The sequence below is a fragment of the Buteo buteo genome, chromosome 1 (assembly GCF_964188355.1).
Source record: "Buteo buteo chromosome 1, bButBut1.hap1.1, whole genome shotgun sequence".
In the NCBI taxonomy this organism is placed as follows: Eukaryota; Metazoa; Chordata; class Aves; order Accipitriformes; family Accipitridae; genus Buteo; species Buteo buteo.
In genome coordinates, this window is record NC_134171.1 from 6,466,255 (window position 1) to 6,487,898 (window position 21,644).

Sequence of the window (21,644 nt, forward strand, 5' to 3'; positions counted from 1 at the left end):
TAGTTAGTTACTAGTCAGTTCCTAGGAGTCCCTGGTCAGTTCGGAGGGCTGCAGGCCCCTGAGGGGGAGGCCGGGCCGGGCGCAGGGCAGCCAGGGGGTTAAGGGTGGTCCCCCCCGGGGCGATTAAAGTGGACCCGAGGGGGCGGCCAGGGGTGGAGGGGTGAAGCCGGCGGGAAGAGCTCGTCAGGCGGCAGCCGGAGCCCGTCACGGTGCCGCGGCCCTCAAGGCCCCGCCGAGGCGGCCCGGCCCGGCCCCGCCCCGGCGCCGTGTCCTTAAGGGCGGCGTCGGCGGCCCCGGCTCCCCGCCGTGGGCAGCGCTGTAGTGATGGCGGCGGAGCGGGGCGGGGAGGCCGCCCTGCCGCCTCTGCTCGCCGCTGCCCGCCGCCGAGGTGAGTGGGGCCCGGCTGGGCCGGGCCGTGAGGGGGGAGGCGGTGGCAGGGGCCTGTCGGAGCGTGGTGAGAGGCACGGCGGTGCCGTTCCCTCGGTGAAATAAAGCGTGTTCTCGTCGTGCCGGTGTGGAAAAGCAACAGGCGTTTGATGCCGACGGCAGAAATTAATGAGGCAGCGAGAGTCTCGGCTGCGTTTTGCGTGTGGAAAGAGCGGGTAGGGTGTCAGCAGTAGGTCCGAACTCTTTGATAGGCAGCTTGTAAAAGGCGGTCTTATATTTAATTCTTCAGTGCAAACGGGTCTGGCTCTAGCTCCATAAACTAATCTCATGCTTACGGGACAGTAAGATGACAAACAGGTTGCTTTTATACACCAGACCTGTGACATAGAACCCGAAACTGAATCTTAAGGTTGTGGTGGAGAAGGGATGGGAACTTTCCATGCCCTCTCCTTCCCAGGTAGTGTCTCCTGAGAGACATCATCCTGCTGAAATCTAGCAAATAGCACCCCAAAAAAAGCGTTGAGCTTCCAGGAATACCAAGCCATTCAAAGTGGGTATAAAAAAACTTGCATGTCGAAAGGCTTTGGTCAACAGTTTATTATAAGCATTGGCTATTCAGTTCTATAATGAAGATCAAGTTTAAAAAAAAAAGCCACACACTTAGCAATGTATTAACACGGAGGTTTTTATGAAGATGTGAAACATCCATTAACAGCAGATTTCCCCATTGTCAGTTAAATTTAGTAGCGCTCTTGAACAGAAATAACTCTGGTGGAATTAATCACTCTGTTTAAAAAGCTGACAGCTATTTTAAGCGGTTGGCTTTCTGGAGGAAAAAAAGCAACACAAGTATGTATGCTCTTCAAAAGAATATACTTGGAGAAAGTTAAGAATGCAGTCTTGCTATGTTGAGGTTTAAATTCCATTTTTCACACGTTTTTCTTGGAAGTGAATTATCATGTTCCTGAATGCCGAAATGTGTTTTGCTGCATTAGCAACAAAGCCTTTAACAAGTACTTTGACCTCCTGGGAATTTCAAGGGATTTTAAGGGTCTAAAGGTTGTGGTTCTTAAATTCTCAGTGTTTAGAGGTAGTTCAAACACTTATTTTTAGTGCACAGCTGGTACAGGTTTTGTTGCAAGCCAGACACACCAAGGATTGCTGGTTATGCTTGTCAGTTCATACCTGTGCCAAACAGAGCTGTGGCATGGGATATTATGGGCAATTTCTGGTTTGATAACCTGTTGAGGAGGGAGGGTATCCTTTTCTTAAATACAAAATGAGCGGTAACTTTTGGCTTTGGAAACTTTCTGCCGCAACAGGTCTTGCTAATTTCTTCACACACACACCCCCTTGGGGGTTTTTTGTTTGTTTTAGCCTAAGGGGTTTCTTTTTCTTTTGACTCGGTGGCAACAAGATAAAAACCCTTGGTACCTGTAAGAGTGTAGTTAATCATTAGTTACAACCATGCGTCCTTTTTCAAGACTTAGTATAGGGCTCACACATGTTACAAATCACTAATTTTCCCCGTCTCCCTTCTTTTGCATTCTACACATCTTCACTTACTGGAGGGGAAAAAAAGTGTTGGGTAGCAATTCACTGGTTATGTTTCTCACCCAGAGTTCCACAAGCCCACCTTAAATAGCACTGAGAGTAGGCTGAGAAGTAGTATTGCACAAACTACTATCATACAATTGTATGGGAGCATTTATATGTCAGAAGAGAGCCAGGCAGAAAGGTAGGTAACTTGTCTTAACCTGCCTCGGAGAGTTTACAAAGTAGGGATTGTGAGGTGTATTTCTTGTGTGCTCCAAGACCCAAGGAGGGTTAAACCACAACAGAGTGGAAAGGGAAAAAGGTCTGTTATTCTAAGGAATAACTTAATGCCTGGCAAGGAAACGTAACAGCTTATCCTGCAGTGTTTAAGAAGTCTAATGCATTAAATTCTTCTTCAGAAGGAACCAACCACCCAGCATAGACTTAATCAGCCTTCTGTTGCACCCTATTTGTATTTTGACAGTGTGCTTCAAGAAGGAAAGTACAGCTGGATCAAACTATACTCACAGAAATTAAAAAAAAACAAACAGAAAAAACCCAAAGACTTCTTTTCTGAAATCCTGTGCAACTTAGTGCAGTAAAAATTACCTGACATTTAAAAAAAAAAATTGCAACTTTTTTACTGGTAAAAGCAGAAGAGCTGATTTCAGTCTGCTTCAGCTGTGGCAGGCTGGCCCAGCTCTGCTGGGTGTGATAGGATGCGGGGAGCAGGGGTCAAGTGTGTTGTTCAGCAGAGACAGATAAGTGGAAATGAGGACTTGGACCAACAGGGAGAAAAATGAAGAGAATCAAGGAACTGCATTGCAAGAAGCGGACACTTTAATTTTATTAGTAGTGATTGATATGTCCCACTTCAGTCTTAATGCTTTAAAATATTTTTTTGTGTCCTGGCTGAGTTCAGAGCATTGAGAGTAGGCAAAGTGTCTTGTTGCTTGCTCACCCTGGGCAAAAGGGAAAGTATTGTGTTTCACATCAATTGCAAGCTGCTTCTGTTGTGTGTCAGGGCAGATCACAGATCCATCTGGCCACCAAGGCTTTTAGTGCTGTTTTGGTTTAGTTTGTGCATTTGAGAAGGTTTGGGCAACGCTAGGCTTAAACCCCTGTTTTGGTAGTGTAGTTGTACACTTAAAAGGCCTTGTGTGTACAGGCTTAGCCATGTGTCTTAGTCAAATCTGTGACAACATGTAGTATTCAAAGATGCATATAAGGTTCTAAGGTAAATTGTTATAGTAGTCTGTGGGGAAAAATCTCATAGTTTGAGTGATGAAACTAGTTTATGGAAACATGCACTGCCAGCATTAACAGCATTCTTCTCCAAACAAGAGAGTCCAGTTTGGCATTTCATTTTTTTACAATCACCTGAGCTTTGAAACAAAATAACACAAAAAAAAAAAAATTCAAAAGGATATTTAGGGACTAAACTTGCTGAGAAAGTGGAAAATTTAGTGCTACTACAGTATCATTTCCTTGGAGAAACATCTTTCACCTAACCGTGGAAATCAAGATCTGCCTGGTTCAGCCTCCCTTCCTCGTATAGGAATACAGTGCTGTAATACTGCAGTTCAGTGTATTTGATAAGGGTTTTAAAGTTTGTTATCTTTGCCTGCCCTTTCTAAGTTGGATATCTGTGGATATCTGGGTTTATTTCTAAGATTGCTTTCTGACTCCCACTGTACAGTGACTGTGCTTGCCTCGTGTACCTCAACCAAAAGTGACTGGATTTCAGTGACACTGTTTGCCTGAAATTTCAGATAGCTGATACTCTAAGCATTCGAGCTTTTGTTCATCTTCCATCTTGTTACGGAGTAGGAATATGATTGCCTGATTACAAGCAGTAGAGTTGCACATCATGTAAAGTTACAGCCAGTCAGCTGAGATAACTGACTGTGTGCAGGCTCCTGCCTTTCTTGCTTGCAGAGTAAAGCAAATTAATGTAGTGCACGTGATGTGAATTAACCTGTTTTACTTTGCAGCTGGGACAGGCTTCAGCATGCACACTCGGTTACTGTGAGGCTGACAGGTGGTAGCCTGGTAAGATGTGCTAACCCCATCGCTTTTGTGAATGTGCCTTTGGAGACAGCCATGTGAAAGGGCTTGTAAAATGAGAAAGTATGTGGGTCAATATTTGCTCTTGAGGACTTGCAGTTGTTGAACTTAATTCATGTATATCCATCTATTTCTCATTAAAATGCTATGTTTGCTGTTGGCATTTGAGGGAAGAGTTTGGCTATGTCATTTTGTGGGTTTAGTACCTTGAACTTGAAACTTTATGCCTTTGCCTTAAGGGATTTGTCTAGCCTAGACTTTTTCTTTACTACATTATCCTGCTTTCTGTCTTCTCTACCCTCAAGAATTGGGAAGAAGAATTAATAATAGACTAAAGCTGGGAGCATTTCCTTTTTAATCAAGTGGTAGAAAATCCTGGGCTGAACAGGCTTTTTTAAATTACCTGGTTTCTGATATTTTAATTAATGTTAGTATTTTTCCTACCACCTTTATGTTGCCCTGAGGGAAGACTTTTTTCCCTGCCTTTCCTACATGGCATGCCACAAAGATTCCTCTACAATTAGCCTAGTAAAAGTAAGAAAACAGATAGCAAAGGTTTAAAGTTGAAAAGACATCCTTGAACTTCCCTCAGGTAGTAAAATATGCAAGTACAATAATGTTAAAATGTCCCTAAGCCTTCTCACATCAGTGTTTCAATGCCTTTATTGAATTGCTGTGCCATTGAAGAAAATTAAAAAAAAAATAAGAAATGCTGGGTGTGCTTCTAAGACAGTAACTGAGAATTGAGAAACAGTAAACAAATCATTATCTTTAAATTCAGACAGCAAGAGTCTCATTTATTATTATTAGGCAATTTGTTTGGTTCCAGATTTCCACAATTCACCTCTGTTACTTTTATTTTAAAAAAAAAAATCTATTTAAATTGCTTTAGTTTTCTTAAGAGAGCCTGCAGTTCCCATTGTGTTCTCAGTGCCCATATTTCAGTGTTTGAACATTAAAACAATCAAGTTGATCTTGTTTTAAGAATGTGTTCCTCGTTGCCTCTTGATTGCTCCTCACTGTCTATTGATTTAGGCTAGGTTTATTCTCTACATTAAAAAAATAATTGTATAAAACACATCTCTGGAGAAGTATTTTTATAAATGCTAAATGAATGAGCAAGAATGTAAGTAGATTGGGTATCACCTGGATGTGTAGGTGATACTTGATGTTCTCTGTCCTCACCAGTGTTATTCACTGTTATGTCAGAGCGCTTTTAATTTCACTTCATATGAAGTATTTAGCTCCTGTGTCTTCTGAATGCTCTCAGAAGATAAAAGTCAGAAAATTATACCAATAAAAAGTATGCTGGGTTCTAAGCATACATTTATTGTTATGATCTTCTGCTTTAATAACGGATTTTTCTGTTTACTCGGACATTTTTATAAGTCACATTGGAGATAAGAATGAGAAGTCATTTTATGAAAGTGAAAGTGTTTAGGAAATTTTCTTGCACCAGTCTTTGTAAAGTTTGAGTGGGTTTTGGTAACTAATAAATCTTCAGTGATTTGTGGCTTGTCTTAATGATGAAGGACTTGTAAGAGTGAGACCAACTCATTAAAACATTAGATATGAATCAAATTACTAGTTTACATCTCCATCTTCAAAGGTGGCATCATAAAAAATAAAATTATGAGGCAGAACTCCAAGTGCGACTTAAACAGAACATCGACTTAGAGGAAACAGTAATGCAGCAGATACACTGACTGTATTTCTTCAAAGAGGAGTAGAAGACATGAGCGTTTTGCCCTGTGGCTTGCTTCTACAGTCTTTGCAAACATCTGAAAATGTACTAATTTTCTTTTCATGTGGAACTATATTACTTTTTTTAATTAGTGGCTATGAATTAACACTACACAACTTTTTGTCCGTTCTGTATTAGGTGTATGTTTGCCATCTGGAATGTGAAGGTCATAACTCATCCCAGGCTGGGTTGACCTGTCTTGACCCTGTGTGCTCATGGCTGTACCTGTCTACAGCTGTAGCTCACCAGGGTCAAAGTTTGGTGTACTCTGATCCCTGTGCAGTTGAGCTGGTGTTACTTTGGTGTTACTTTGACCAGGACCTGATGGGACTTGCAGTCTCTTGAGGCCACAGCACTATGAGAAAGAGGAACAATTCCATCTCTTATGCAAGTGTGGAGCAGCCACCACAGTGAGAAGTTACAGCAGAGGTGTGTTTTATAGGCAGTAGCTCACTGAGTGCCTTTCAAAAGGTAACTTGTAAAATGCAGCTTAGGTGGGATGGAGGAATTGTGTCCTTCTCTGATACTTACTACTTATCTCAGACTTAAATAGCAAGATGTTGGCATGTGGAGTCACTTACAAAAGCACTTGGTTTGAAACGCTTGTTTTCTAAGAAAACCAATTAATTTAAACCAAGATTGTTCATACTCTAACTGAAAATAGCAATTTAAAGTGATGCTGTGGCAAGAACAAACCCATAAGACCTACTAAGAATCACATGAGAAAGTACTGCCATTGGGTTATTAGTAAATAGGAGGTATGGGCTCGATTAAGGACTCCAGTCTAGATAGTCCAGAGATTTGTCTTTTCCTCTGAAGTATGGACTGTTGACAAATGTAAATTTTGGGGGGAGGAATAGCCCAAAAATAAGGCAAAAGCTACACTGAAAATTAGTGGTTGACTTCATCATGCAGCATGAACATTTATATCTTTTATTTTAAAAAAATTAATCTCATGTCTTATATTTCTAAAACATTTTAATCAATATCCTTTTATTAAGGAGCAGTCCCCTTGTGACAAACAGTAGTTGTGGTGGACCATTTTTTAATGACAAAAAGCTGATCCGAACAGTTGTTCTGGATTCATGATACTAGTAGTTTTATGTAAACATTTTGGAGGCATAAAAATGACAAGGTCGGTGTGGCTGTTCTGCAATGCTACTGCTTTTGATTGATTCTCTGGAAAGTTTCGGATGGTGTGGTTGCAAACTGTGAGGTAAGCTATTTTTTTAAAAAGTTTTTCTGAGTTGCCAGGAAAGATATCTTGTGAATCTGAAAGCTGAAGACCTCAAGTTCAACTTAATATTTATAGAACTGGTTGCACACAGGCAGTGGTGGCATAGATCTCCCCATGCTCTGTCATTTTTGTGTGTTGCAAATGGTCTTGAGGCATAGTTAAAAGGAGAAAGGGCAGACTTGTTCCTGACCCTTCTCTGGAATTGAGCAGAGATATGTCATTTAGCAAAGAGGGCTGTTGATGTACGTGGTTGCCATTGAGAAGGAGCCTGCAGTTGCCCAGACCAAACTGAAGACCATTTACAACTCACTGCCTGGCTGGGATTTAAGTGAGACAGATCAGTTTGTTTCTGAACTTGTCTCTATGCAGTTCGTCAGAAGACCATGTAGAAATACCTTATCGAAGGCATATATATTTGCCTAAAAATCCACTAACTATACAGAAAATAAAAGAAAAAGGCTATGTTTATATGTATGGGTTTTCATGTGATTTGAGGCCGAAATTATCAGATCAGGGTTTTTAAAAGTGGCTACCCGGCATTTTCAGAAGTGCTAGGTAGCTGTGCTTCTGACCAACTTTGGTAGCAGCTGCTGTATCCTTTTTGTGGATCAGGAAAAGGAAAGCAGGTAAGGTTATGCTGTGCTTGGCTATATCACGCTGACAAAGCTGGAGCTGAACTCCCATGCTGTTTGCTAATGTAACAGCAGGTGAATGCCAAGAGCTGCATTAAAGCAGGTTACACTACCATGTTCATGGTGCTGGTCTGCATGCCTCAGCCAAGTTATTGTTTAGGAACCCTGCCTGTTTCATGTGATACGTGTCAATAGTCATGTTGTGACCATGGAGAAAAACTAAGCAAAGCATATCTTTAAGGTTCCAAAATCAAGGCAAATGTTGTGAACTCTGTGCCTTTATTTTTGTAGATATTTCTCTTGGGGGTAACCAATTCTTGGGCTTAACAACACTACAAGTGTTAGACTGAGGTAGGAGACTTCACTGAGATAATTGTAGCTTTGCATTCATCACTGCTGACTCATCTGTAGTAGCAAAACCTTATTTTGAGAAAAGATTGAGCCAAAATAGAGGGACAACAGTGTTAAGAGGTGAAAAATGGAAAGACTTAATGAGAAATACAATAGACAATGCTGTGAAAAGAGAACCAAGATGTGATAAATTTACAAAGAAGAAAGAATCTTAAGTCCTGTCAGCCCTTTTACAATATTGAAGAATGAAAATGGCTCTTGTAACAATGAAAAGCAATATTTAAAACTGTCACTACAATATATTTTAGTGCAATTTATCAGTTACTGCAAAATGCTGTTGAGGACAAGGACACAACAGGGTTCAGGATGGCTCCAAGAGGCACAATAGGAGTTACTTGGACAACCAGACTTCTGCTCCCTATAATCCAATTTTTTCATTGCAGTGACCAGCCAAGAAAAAGGTGAACAAAACCCCATCTTTAATTTCACATTATGTTTTTAATTTTCCACGTTACAGTGTTTTTAGGGTCTTTTTTTGTAGTATGCACTTGGTTGGTTTTTGTCTGCCAAGACAGCTGTGTGGTTTGCTGCTAAGTCAAGGAAAATATGCATAGAATACTGTCCTTAGCTAATATAAAGAAGTCTGTCTTTGAAATAAAGATATGTTTTCCAGTGAGAAGTTATGCCAATTGAAACAGAGTAAATACTGCCCATGATAGTAGCATTTCATAGGCTTGTGCCGTTGCAATTTGCCTTTTGTTGTTTTTTTAAATAGAGAATATTGTTCCATTTATCTTTCTCTAAGTAGCTGTTTTTACAGTTCAGTACACATGAGCAAACCGGTGTAATTTTGCTCTGTAAGTGGCTTTTTCTGCTGCAAACATTGGCAATTCATGCATTTCAGGTGCAAGATGGGCTTTCATGTAATGCCCAGAACTAAGTCATTGGATTTTCTTGTGTGGATCAACTCAAGTTATTGTGTCTGTCTTTCACTCCTCTGCTTGAAGAGGCTAAGCTACATGAATCAGTAACTGTAGAATATTGAACATTTCTGGATGACTCATACTACAGAATACAAAAGCTCTAAAAGACTAGTCACCTGGCCATTGCACCTCATGAAAAGAAATTATTATTATTAGAAAATGAATTCTTATATTGAGGACTGATGGTAAACCATGCCAGACAGCGGCATTTTGATACCCAGTCATTGTTGCAGTCTCAGCCAAAAGCCTCATCAGAGCCAGTTTTATTAAGATCTGTATGTTAAACAATCCAGGAGTGCTGCTTTGGGAAAATGAAGTGGGCTTAGCCATGCACACAGTTTGAGAAGGATCTCTGCATCTGCCATTCCTCAGGTTTTGCCAGTGTCCATACAGCTCCTGATAGATTTTTCAGCTGGTTGCATGTGTTAATATTGGCTTATCAAAGCAGTTTGGCATTCCTTGTTTCAGGCTTCTACTGGAGCCACAAGCAAGCATCTGTTTCCTGGGGTGATACTGGCTCAGTTAAAGTATGCGTCATACAGCTTGTCCTGAAATTCATGCTGTGTTTTTTAAGGCGCTTTTCACTTGTGTGAAAGTGGCAGCCATGTGTTGTCCAGGGCACACGTTGGGGACTGGGTAGACTTTAGATCCTTCCTTAATTATTTGTGAACTGACCATCCCACAGCTTAGCACCATTATTTAGAGTTACTGGACACAATACACAGTATGTGATTCTGGTTTTTCCATGTTCCCTTGGACTTTGCTTTCCTTTGGCAAGGGGCCAAGAGAGCAATCTTTAGAAATAATGGTAAAGGGTAGTCTGCCTTTATGGATTTCTAGATGTCTTTTGGCACTGAGCCTTGGGACCACAGGGAGTGATGCTTTCCTTGCCCACAATCTCTCTAGGCTGTGAGCAAAGCATGGAAAGCCAGCTGCTCCGCTTGTTGCTTCCAGGATGGACCACTGGGTAAACTTAGAGGGTTTAAGCTCAGTTAAGACATCACAATACTTTCCCCAATATTTTCCCTTTAACCTCAGCTTCATTTGAAGAGCATGGTTTAGTTGAACTGTCTCATTATGTGGCTTCCTTTATTTTTGCTTTAAACTTGTTTAACTTTGACTTATTTTTAAGAGTAGGGCATGCCAAAAAGTGAAATTCTAGCTTAATTGGAATTAGTGTGACACACTGGGTATGAAAAAGAAATGGGTAGTCTTCGAGTTTGTCACCACAGAAGAAGTTTTTGTGGTATAGCACCATGGGTAAACTTGCTCCCTGAAAGCATGTCCTGTACTAGAGAATTGTTTCAGGCAATATGAGTTAAACTGGTTTCCCTAATGAATTAAAGTGTATTAAGGGGAGAAAGAACAGGGGTGGTGATGTAGCTTTATCTTTGTGAGGCTTTTGCTAGCACAGCTATGCTCTTCTGAAGGGTATGTTTACTTCTCTTAATTGACATGATGTTGGTACTACTTTTAAGTACTTATAGACAGGAGCAGCCTCATGTTCACAAGCCCTGGTTCCTCACAGGGGACTTCAACCACCCTGATACCTGTTGGAGGGACAACACAGCAGGGCATAAGCAATCCAGGAGGTTCCTGGAATGCATTGATGATAAATTCCATCTCCAAGTGACAGAGGAGCCAACATGGAGAGGTGCTATGCAGGACCTTGTTCTCACAGCAAGGAGAGGCTGCTGGGGAATGTGAAGCTCAGTGGCAGCCTTGGCTGCAGTGACCATGAAATGGTGGAGTTCAAGATCCTTAGGGCAGAAAGGAGGGCACGCAGCAAGCTTGCTACCCTGGACTTCAGGAGGGCAGACTTTAACCTCTTCAGGGATCTGCTTGGTAGAGTACCATGGGATACAGCCCTGGAGGTGAGAGCAGCCCAAGAAAGCTGGGTAATAAGGATCACCTCCTCCAAGCTCAGGAGCGGTGCATCCCAACAAAGAGGAAGTCAGGCAAAAACACCAGGAGGTCTGCATGGATGGATAAGGAGCTCCTGGACAAACTCAAAACCAAAAAGGAAGCCTACAGAGGGTCGAAGCAAGGATAGGTAGCCTGGGAAGAATACAGAGAAATTGTCTGAGCAGCCAGGGATGAGGTTAGGAAAGCTAAAGCCCTGACAGAATTAAATCTGGCCAGGGGTGTCAAGGTCAACAAGAAAAGCTTATATATATATATATACTTCCTTGTAGTGATAGGACAAGGGGTAATGGCTTTAAACTGAAAGGGGACCTTTGGATTAGATGTAAGGAAGAAGCTCTTCACTGTGAGGGTGGTGAGACACTGGACCAGGTTGCCCAGAGAAACTGTGGATGCCCCATCCCTGGCAGTGTTCAAGACCAGGTTGGATGGGGCTTTGAGCAACCTGGTCTAGTGGAAGGTGTCCCTGCTCATGGCAGGGGGGTTGGAACTAGATGATCTTTTATGTCCCTTCCAACCCAAACCATTCTGTGATTAGAGTATGTCCCCCCAGATCAAATGGGCCTGCACCTACAATTATTCACTATTAGCTTCAAGTCTGGGCCAATTTTGGTTGAAATAAAGTGTATACAGGCCATGAGTTAACTGGGAAAAGGGAAAAGAAAATGAAAACAAGCCATTGGAGCATTTTTTCCCCATATAACTAAATCAGTTCAAGTGTTATAGGGGACACAGGTACAACCTTCCTAAGCATCTGAGGCCTCCTGGCCTTTCTCATGTACTGAGCTACTCCCAGTCTTTCTTCAAACCTCTTCTTTAAGGTGTATTACCATATTTAATTAACTGTGTGATCTAGTCCATCTAAAATCGTTCTTTTTAGGCTGTTAGTCAAATATTTCTGACATTGTGGCCTATTTGATATGGACTGAAAGCCCAATGAGGTGTCTCTGCTTTTTAAAAGTCCAGGTACTCTTACAGTAACACTTTATAAGTCCATGAGAGCAGTTCTTCTCAAAGGAGGAAGGTTTAGGTGGCTTTACAGCATTGCTTTGAAGCTATAGTGGGGCATGGTGTGATTCAGTGGACAAATGTTGGTTCCTTCATCTTGTGCTGCATGTGAATGTTCAAGTGGTTGATGTTTTGTGTAAGCAAAGACATGCAAATATATCTTGTCTTAACTACTGGCTGATTTTTGTCTTTTGCTCTTTCCATTTAGATGACACTTTAGATGAGGCAACAAGGAAAGACCTTTTCACTGACACTTTCTGTAAGGTTTGCAGGGCAGTGCTGCAGTTTGAATCTCAGAGGGCGTCACACTATAAGGTAGGCTGGAAAGGAGAATTTCTCCTAGCAAGCACTGGGGCTTTAGCTTATTTGTTTGGGCTTTCTACATAGTGTTATAAAAGACTTTTTATAGTTTGTTTCTCAAGGCTTATGCTAGGCTTAGACATTCACCAGACTTGAATGTTGTGAAAGTTGTGGGTTCAGTGATAGTGAAGGGCAATCACCTGCATATTGCAGTATGATTTTAGATGGAACTGAGCAGGTTCAGGCCATGCTGTATATGGGATTGAAGCAGATCTGTACCACGTGAACGGGAACGTATGTGTGGCATGGGGCAGTGCTAGCTATAGAGGATTGACGTCATGCCTCCTGATGCTTCACTTGATGATACACACGTGCTCCTCTGTGCACCAGTGTCTGCTTGAGGCAGGTTGTAGGAATCATGCTGAAGGCATTTCTTGGAACAACTGTGTGTCTTGAGATATTGCTGTAGACATGGGCAAGTGTGCTTTATTTTGCAACTTGATCTCAAGGGTGTGCAAGTTTGCAGGTACAGCCGTTTCTGTCTTTCTTCTTGTAAAAGGTAACAGTATAATTTGCTGTCAGAAGTCTTTCTTGCTATTCATGCTATTAAGACTCTGGTCTTGCAAGGTGTTGTATTTACTTACTTCAATTTAACTTAAGCAGCAGTTGTGCTGTCAGAACTTTCATAGAGTTCAGACCCTCAGGTTGATGTTCTGCTTCTTGCATGCAAATCCAGTTGAGGATAATAGACACAGTTGTGAAGTTACCTGGCTTCACCATTACAAATCAAACTGATGGAAATAACTGACTTTTTTTTTTTTTTTTTTTTCCCCCTGAGTTGTATTATCTAGCCAGGTATGATAGGACCCCTTTCTCTTTAGTAATATTGTTATAATATCCTGCACTGCTCCTCAAAATCCTTAAAAGACATCTGAAAAGCATCAGATCAGAGAAGGCAAGTTACTACTTTTGCTTTGTATGTTACCACTGTATAGGGTGGCGTGTGGGTAAGTGAGTTACAAGCACAAGAGTTTGAAGGTTATAGGTTGAGAGAGCATCTAAGAGTTAAAAATTAATTGAGTCTGAGGGAAGTATATGTTAACACCCAATTTTAGTTACCTGGACTATTGTATCCTCAGTAGAAAAGTGTAGAAATCTCCATAGACTGACTCCAAGCTGGAGATACTTTAACTCAGCTTCCAGGGAAACCTGTTTCTCTCCACTGACTGTATGGGGAGACTAGACTTCTTATTAGGAAGGTAAGTTGAGTAATGCTGCCTGTCATTCTTCTGTGCTGGGACACAGGACAGCCTTGATGTAAAGCCCCCAGGCTTAGTGGTAAAGGAGCACAGCAGACTTGCTCTGTGGCAGGGCTGCTTTCCTTTCCTTACCTATTTTAGCGTCCCTGTTTGTAAGGGGACATGTCAGGATTTTTGATTCTCCAAAGAGTTGAGAGTAGATGACTGAGGGCTGCTTGAGGCAAAATGTTATGAGTAATGCTAAGTACTATATTATTGATTAAAATATAGTATTGTTACATGAGCTCATGTTGGTCTGCTTATGGCACTACTTTATACAAATACAATTTGGCAAGTATTGAAAGCGGTTTTCGGTGAAGTCCCAGTCACTGGAGGTATCACTGCTTGGATCCTTGTTACTGAAACAGAAATAATTCTAGTCTCTTCCCAGGGCAAAAAACATGCTCAGAAAGTTCGTCTTTACATCCAAATGCATGGCAAGAAAGATGAAAGGCAGGAGGATGGCAAACAGAAGAAAACAGATTGTACCAACTTTCAGGTGGCTATTCCTCTTCATTGCTAAATAAATGTTGCCTTGTATACTTCAGTGAGTACTTGTAACTGAGCTTGCCCTTGTCTGGTTTCAGATGGATGGGAGTGGAGTAGTGGACAGAAACAAATACTGCAATCTCTGCAACATGTTTTTTACTTCCCCAATTGTTGCTTTGTCTCACTACTTGGGAAAGATCCACGCTAAAAAGCTGAAGCAATTATCAGTAGACCAAGCCCACATGCCAGCACAGAGCATGCAGCCTGTTTCTGGTAAGAACTAGTTTGCTTCATGTGTTTTCCTGTCACTCTCTGAAACAAATATAGAGAAGTATCTTCTTACACTTGCCATGTCTCTATGCCTTTCCATTCTGCCGAAGTTGTGGAGCTGTCTTGTGGTAACTCCTTAGGTGAATAAACAAAGATACTACTCTCTGCAACTCTGAAGCCATGGAACCTTGCTTTCAAATTCCCTTCTTTCATTGACTAAAACTAAAGGCAAATATTTCTGATTTTTTATTAAAGAAAGGTGTTTATTGTTATTCTGAGAATTCACTGCAGTTCCAACGAGATGTTCCTCTGATAAATTAATATGCTAAGAAATTAAAAAAGAATTAGTCCATGAGCAACACTTAACTGGTGTTAGTCCAGTACAAGTTGCTGAACTGTATTTAAAGATGGAGCATAGCGTATGCACTTTGAATCACCTTCTGCAGGATACATCTCTCTTCTTGGACTGTATAAGGACCTTAGAGTGACCAGCCATCAAACACAGCTGATGTTTAGGTATCTAATGATGGGGTTTCTGAATATACCAGGGTTGTGTTCCTTACTAGTCTGTACTTTCATATCCTTGCAAGGGCTAAGATATTTTATAGGCTCTTGCAAGTAGTTCAGCACCCAGCAGACTGTTCTCCTTTCCATCTCTGTAGTTCTGCAGTCACCTGTTTTGCTCCATGGAATTGTTTTAGCCTTTCCTTTGCTGTGCTGTCAGCAGATTTATCCTCTATTTCTATGTCTCCAGCTTTACAGAAGCCATCAGCTGAGAAGCCCTTGCTGCCTTCAAAAGCTGAAGAGTCTTCATCATCCTCCAACACAAGGTTGAAGTTAAATGATCCGGACAAGTACTGCAAGCTCTGCTGTGCTCCCTTCAATAATCCACTTGTGGCCCAGCAGCATTATGTTGGTAAGAAACACAGAAGAAATGAAGCACGGAAAAAGATACTGGAGGAGCTAGGAGACAAAGCTGTCCCTGCAGAATCCAGCAGCAATGGTAAGCAGAACATGAGCAAGTGTTGCAAGCTCTGAGTGTAGCTTTAGTGCTCAGTTCTGATTTGTTCAAGGAACTGCTCTGATGTGTGCAAGGAAATTATAGTCTTCTCCTGTGTTACAGAACAAGTTCATTTCTTCCTTTCTGTTTGGTCTATGAACTGCTAAAGTTCTGTCTCTGACAGCTGTAAATTGGAAAGTATTTCTTATTGACTTGGAGACCCGAATCCAGTCCTCACCGAGTTCTGCAGTCAAATTCAAAGGATCATAGAAAATAGCCTAGTCCCTTAAATCCAAGGCCAGCATCAGTTCTATCTGTGTCATTCTTAAGATGTTCATCCACCTTGTTCATAAAAACCATCTGTGCTGGAAACTTTAAAACCTCCATAAGGAACATCTCCCAGGACTTCTTGATCTTTACCTTCTCAATCTTAAAACCTTCTACAGACATTGAACTTGGCTCTCTCGGACCACAATGTATTTCTTCACTGTGCACAGAAAAAGAAGCAGACACAAGAATTGAATCATTTGTTTCCTTTTTGTCGCTTTCTTTAAATAATCGAAAACTGGTGTCATGTCTTCCCTTAATCCTTTATTCATGAAACTGGTTGTCTTAATTATTTTGATCTTTCCACATAAGGAAATCTGTCTCCTAAACAGTCATTGTTCTCTAGCCTCCCATCAGGACTGTCTCCAGCTCAAGCACTGTGTCCAAAGCCAAGGCCCTGGTCCTGTGCAACAGAACTGCCAATCCTTTCTTTAGTAAGGAATTCAAAATCCTACCTGATAGTCAAAAGTCATTGTTAGTATAAAACAGCTCTCATTAAGTCATGCTATAATTTGAGCAAAATAATACGTTTTGATGCAAAGCAATAGTCTATTTGAATTAATGCTGTATTTTGCTAATGGATTAAGCTCTTGGGTTTGCATGGGGAAAAAGGGTACTCACTGGTTTCAGTATACTTAGGTCTATGGATGACACAGCTTGTGGGAGAGGAAAAAACGACAACCTAGAAAACAAAAGTGTTTTTCTCATCTGAGCTTACCTTATATTTGCCTGAGGCTCCGTGTACCGTATTCATGATGTACTATATTGACAATTCCATCAGCATCTTTGCAGGGTTGAACCAACGCTGCATGAACATTTGAGTGGGTAATGTTTAAACTGATCTTTAATTAAATCTGGACTGACTGGATTGGTATCTACTGGTGCTTGCATTGGGTCGGGTATTTACAATAGTATTTAATTTTTCAGTACAGTTCATTTTCATCAGCACTTGACAACAGTTTACTGGAATTATCTTGGATCACATCAGTCATCAGAAATACTCTTTGTTAATGTTTAAACCATGGTTACACTGCAACTGTACACCTCACCAGCTCCCTTGATAAATATTATTCTAGTGTAAAATTGCAGCAGAGACTTTATATCTGCCTATAAACATTGTTTATGGGAACAGTGTATTAGGACTCTTACATGGGATGGGATCATGATGTGCTTTCAGTTTTGCTTTCGTTTGTAGTCTCTCTAACCTACAGGTTCCTTCTTTTCAGCAGTTGGGGTTGGTTATTACATGTGCTCCATATGTAACATCACACTTACATCTATAGAGACGTACCAATCCCATGTGCAAGGGAATAAGCACCGGATTAAGTAAGTCAATAAATCTTTCATTACTATTCCTCTGTATTTTGTACTTTCAAACTTTTTCATTAGCCCTGTTGTCTGCTGTTAAGTGACTTGGAATAGTTTGTGGGTTTTTTGGTTTTGTTTGGGTTGGGGGCTTTTTTGTTGTTGTTTGGTTTAGTGGTTTAAAGGGGCACTGTCCATTTAAACATCATACTTGTGACTGAAATTCAGTCTCACTGTTCCCACAGTTTCATCTTCAGTGATAACCCACAGGGTAAAGGTTCTGAAACCTGTACAGTTTTCCCCACTTATTTTGCTGTTTGGGGATAGCAGCACCTGTTTTGGTACCGCATCTTCAGTGCTCAGTCTAGAAGGACGTGGTCTGAACTTAAAGATTCCTACTGACAGGGCAAAGAAGACCTTAATGCCAGAAAGTGCCAAGTCTCTATCAATTGTGTTGCTTTCAGAATTCATCAACATGGATGTTACATTTGGCATAAGGTGATTTATGGGATAGATGATGGCTCTTATACTTTTCCTTTTACCCAGAAGACAGCTTGTAGACTGTATTAATTACAGAATGGATATAGTGGTGATTTCAAATGTACTTTTCAGAGATTGCTGTGCAAGTAGGCTAAGTATCAAAATTGCTTACATGTTAAGCATTTTGATAAGACATATTTTAAGTGAAGGCGCAATAATAATATAACCACAAGAGACTGATGTAGAACTGATAGACAATCATAGAATCATAGAATGGTTTGGGTTGGAAGGGACGTAAAAGATCATCTAGTCCAACCCCCCTGCCATGGGCAGGGACACCTTCCACTAGACCAGGTTGCTCAAAGCCCCATCCAACCTGGCCTTGAACACTGCCAGGGATGGGCCATCCACAACCTCTCTGGGCAACCTCTTCCAGTGCCTCACCACCCTCACAGTGAAGAATTTCTTCCTTACATCTAATTTAAATCTACCCTCTTCCAGTTTAAAGCCTTTACCCCTTGTCCTATCACTACATGCCCTTGTAAAAAGTCCCTCTCCACCTTTCTTGTAGGCCTCCTTCAGGTACTGGAAGGCCACAATAAGGTCTCCCTGGAGCCTTCTCTTCTCCAGGCTGAACAGCCACAACTCTCTCAGCCTGTCTTCATAGGAGAAGTGCTCCAGCCCTCTGAACATCTTTGTGGACCCACCTCTCAAGCCTGCCCAGGTCCCTCAGGATGGCATCCCTTCCCTCCAGCATGTCGACTGCACCACACAACTTGGTGTCATTGGCAACTTGCTGAGGGTGCGCTCAATCCTGCTGTCCGTGTGACAGACAAAGATGTTAAACAGCACCGGTCCCAATACCAACCCCTGAGGAACACCACTCATCACCAGTCTCCACTTGGATGTTGAGCCGTTGACTGCAACTCTTTGAGTGTGACCGTCTGCCCAATTCCTTACCCACTGAGTGGTCCATCCATCAAATCCATGTCTCTCTAATTTAGAGACAAGGATGTGGTGCAGGACAGTGTCAAAAGCTTTGCACAAGTCCAGGTAGTTGACATCCATTGCTCTTCCCTTATCCACCAACGCTGTCACCCCGTCATAGAAGGCCACCAAATTTGTCAGGCATGATTTGGCCTTAGTGAAGCCATGTTGGCTGTCACCAGTCACCTCCTTATTTTCCATGTGCCTTAGCACAGTTTCCAGGAGGATGCCCTCCATGATCTTGTCAGGCACAGAGGCCAGGCTGACTGGCCTGTAGTTACCCAGGTCTTCCTTTTTCACCTTTTTAAAAATGGGGGTTACGTTTCCCCTTCTCCAGTCAGTGGGAACGTCACCAGACTGACGCGACTTCTCAAATATGACGGATAGTGGCTTAGCCACTTCATTGGGCAGTTCCCTCAGGACCCTCAGACACACCTCATCAGGTCCCATGGACTTGTGCCCCTTCAGGTTCCTCAGATGGTCTCAAACCTGATCTCCTGCAGCAGGTGGTTCTTCATTCTCCCAGTCCCTGCCTTTGCCTTCTGCTACTTGGGTGGTGTGGCTGGAGCACTTGCTGGTGAGGACTGAGGTAAAAACTCATTGAGTACCTCAGCCTTCTCCATGGCCCAGGTAACCAGGTCTCCCGTTTCCTTCTGAAGAGGGCCCACATTTTCCCTAGTCTTCCTTTTATCACTGATACACGTATATAGAAGCTTTTCTTGTTGTCCTTGACGCCCCTGGCCAGATGTAATTCTGTCAGGGCTTTAGCTTTCCTAACCTCATCCCTAGCTGCTTGGATTTTAAGTGTTTGTTCAGTCAACAGAATTAATCCCCCAAAACAGGAGTGTAGGAAGCTGCTATGGGCCTATCTATAGTTTAACAAAATGAATGTATAAAAAGCTGGTGAATTAAGGCAGAACAGGATAGATTTAAGGGATGGGTCTTCAGAGCTGCTCTTCCCATAGGGGGATATCTTTTTCATCTAACCACTTTATCTTCTAGCCTGAGGAAAGGGAGAGTAGAATATAAACTGATAGGTAGTTTTGCCTTGGGAGCACTTTTATCTTGTTTAGGCTCTAGCAATCCAGGTTGGTTGTTTCTGTTCTGTTTTGTTTCTGCTGTGGAGTTACACGGTTTGCCTGAAATTACTGTACTGCATCTGTTCAATAGAATGAATCTCATAAAGAAATTAGTTACTTTATTACTTGACGATCAGTATATAATGTAATTACATCTTATCTGCATCTAATTGGAGACTAGTTTAAAAGAGAGAATCTTAAATTTTCTTTTTAAAAAGTAGTTTTAAAAATGTACGCAGTCATTTTAAAAGCATCTCATTCTTGCAGCACCCTAAGTCACAAGAAACTCATTTGATCTTCATGAAGTTATTCTGGATTTTCAGTTTTCAGAGTAGGATATGTTCCTTGTAACTTCAGCTTTACAGATATGATCGTGTGTAACAAAGTCCATGTAGTTACACAGAACAACACAGTTGGAATATGTTCTTTTTCTAACTGTGGAAATACAACCTTTTTTTTTTTTAACTCAACAGATGCTAAGCAAATTTGTCAGTATTAATAACTAAGACTTTTTCTCTCCAATTTATGCAGAGAAACAGTGCTTGTCAATCTCATGAAGAAATCAAAGAAAACATATGACTCCTTTCAAGATGAATTAATGGATTACAGTAAAGTTCAGAAAGCTAGAGGCATAGAGCAAAGAAGGTATTTAGGAAAAGCAGAAGAGGAAGGGTTTCAAGATAAAAACATTGAAGGAGGAAGTGACCTTGGTAAGGTTATATCTTCAAAATTTCAGTGTGAACAAGGCCAGCATTCCAGCCAGTCACCTACAAATACTGGGGAAAACAGATCACCAAGCTGGCCATCAGCTTGTGAGCATGCACTAGAAAAGACACCTAATTGTCACTATAACAAGGAATGCTGTAAAGAAGAGCAAGCATCTGAGGTAGCCACCATTAGAGAGAGGAGCTTCAGCCTATTGGTTGCAGAATCTAAAGACTGCTATAAACTTAGGCTTGCTGAAACTTCTACCGGTTCCTACAGAAAAGAACAGAAATTTCAGATAAAACATTTTGAGGAGGAAAAATTTATCAGTGAAGAGCTGAAGTTTGAGAAAGAAGCCATAAAACAGAAAAGAAAGAAAAATAGTGAAGGTGCAGATTTTGGAAAAGAAAATGAGAAGCAAAAGAGAATTAAATTTGAGGTAGAATTGGTAAATGAGAAGAAATCAATACCTTATAAAAACAAAAGACTTAAAGAAAACCCTGCTGAGAAAGAGAGCAAAAAGCACAAAAAGGGTAAAAAGAAGCCACAGACAGATACCAAAAAAGAAGAGGAGCTACTTTGGGATGAATCTGTCTTGGGATGTTGATAAAGATTTTGCTTAGCTTTAAGAAGTTGATTCTGTTTGTAGACTCACTTAACCATTTTGTACTATAATATGACTTTTTTTAAGCAAAGTTTTTGTTCCAATCTGGAATCAAGAAAAAGCCTGTTTTCTTAAATTTTTGGGCAGTAGGTGGGCATCAGTTCTTAACCATCTTACACATACAGCAGCCATTGCAGTGATGCGAGTTTGAAAGTTTGTAATCTCTTCTGGAATATAACACAAATAAGGGTCAGTAGCTTACAGAATACTGTTTGAATTTCACCAAAATGCATAGCTTCTTTCTAATACTAATGGTGCCTATTATTGAGGTTTCTATTATTCTTCTAGGAAAGGACATAAACTCTTAAGATAAATAAGGGCCCTTTAGTGTTCCTGGCCACATGTGTAACCATTTCTCTGACAGATTTAAAAACAGAATGTGAAAGGCTTTTGATTCCAAATCTTATTTGCTATTGGAGTTTTTTTGGTTTTTTTCTGGTTTTGGTTTTTTGTCACCCAGTTCTGAGTGGAAAATGAGTCTATTAAACATTGTAACTGGTTGTCAGATATATGTTGTCTAGTAATGTTTTCTCATTGTAATCCTGATTTTTAGTTTAATTTAGGAAACATAGAAAAGGTGCAATATGCAAAATCAGTTGCTAACATGAGGCTACGTTCTGCTTCATTCACTCAAAGTAAGGTACAGAAGGAATATTAGAATGAAGCTAGATTTGTGATCCAGAAAATACCCTGAAAAATGAGTGACAGCTTTGTATTTCTATTTTAAATGTTGTGTTACCAGACATTCATTTACAATATGGATTTACATTATTTTGGCATGAGCACTGATGTCCTATACAGGTGCAATTAATTGAGAAACTCAGACGATGGGGTTCAAGCTCTTGCGTTGCTCCCAGGACTCTCAGATGAGA

The 21,644-nt window shown here is 41.1% G+C and overlaps 1 protein-coding gene across 3 annotated transcripts; it reads left to right on the top strand.

Moving 5' to 3' along the window:
• The first annotated feature begins 282 nt into the window (after positions 1-282).
• KRCC1 (lysine rich coiled-coil 1) lies at positions 283-21,584 on the top strand. Of its 3 annotated transcripts, none has more exons than XM_075049637.1 (7): positions 301-388; positions 12,077-12,183; positions 13,858-13,965; positions 14,054-14,228; positions 14,980-15,228; positions 16,782-16,878; positions 19,935-21,584. In XM_075049637.1, exons 1-7 carry the CDS (start codon positions 325-327, stop codon positions 20,713-20,715), a joined length of 1,581 nt encoding a protein of 526 aa, XP_074905738.1. In that variant the 5' UTR covers positions 301-324; the 3' UTR covers positions 20,716-21,584. The 3 variants fall into 3 exon arrangements, with proteins under 3 accessions (XP_074905821.1, XP_074905738.1, XP_074905645.1); XM_075049544.1 differs by having other exon boundaries at positions 16,779-16,878; positions 19,935-21,583; XM_075049720.1 differs by lacking the exon at positions 12,077-12,183 and having other exon boundaries at positions 283-388; positions 16,779-16,878; positions 19,935-21,582.
• Positions 21,585-21,644: the final 60 nt, after the last annotated feature.

Coding starts and splice junctions, on each gene's coding strand:
- KRCC1 (XM_075049544.1), top strand. CDS start 325: ATGGCGGCGGAGCGGGGCGGGGAGGCCGCCCTGCCGCCTCTGCTCGCC. Junction 389..12,076: donor CGCCGCTGCCCGCCGCCGAG/GTGAGTGGGGCC, acceptor CTTTCCATTTAG/ATGACACTTTAGATGAGGCA. Junction 14,229..14,979: donor GAGCATGCAGCCTGTTTCTG/GTAAGAACTAGT, acceptor CTATGTCTCCAG/CTTTACAGAAGCCATCAGCT.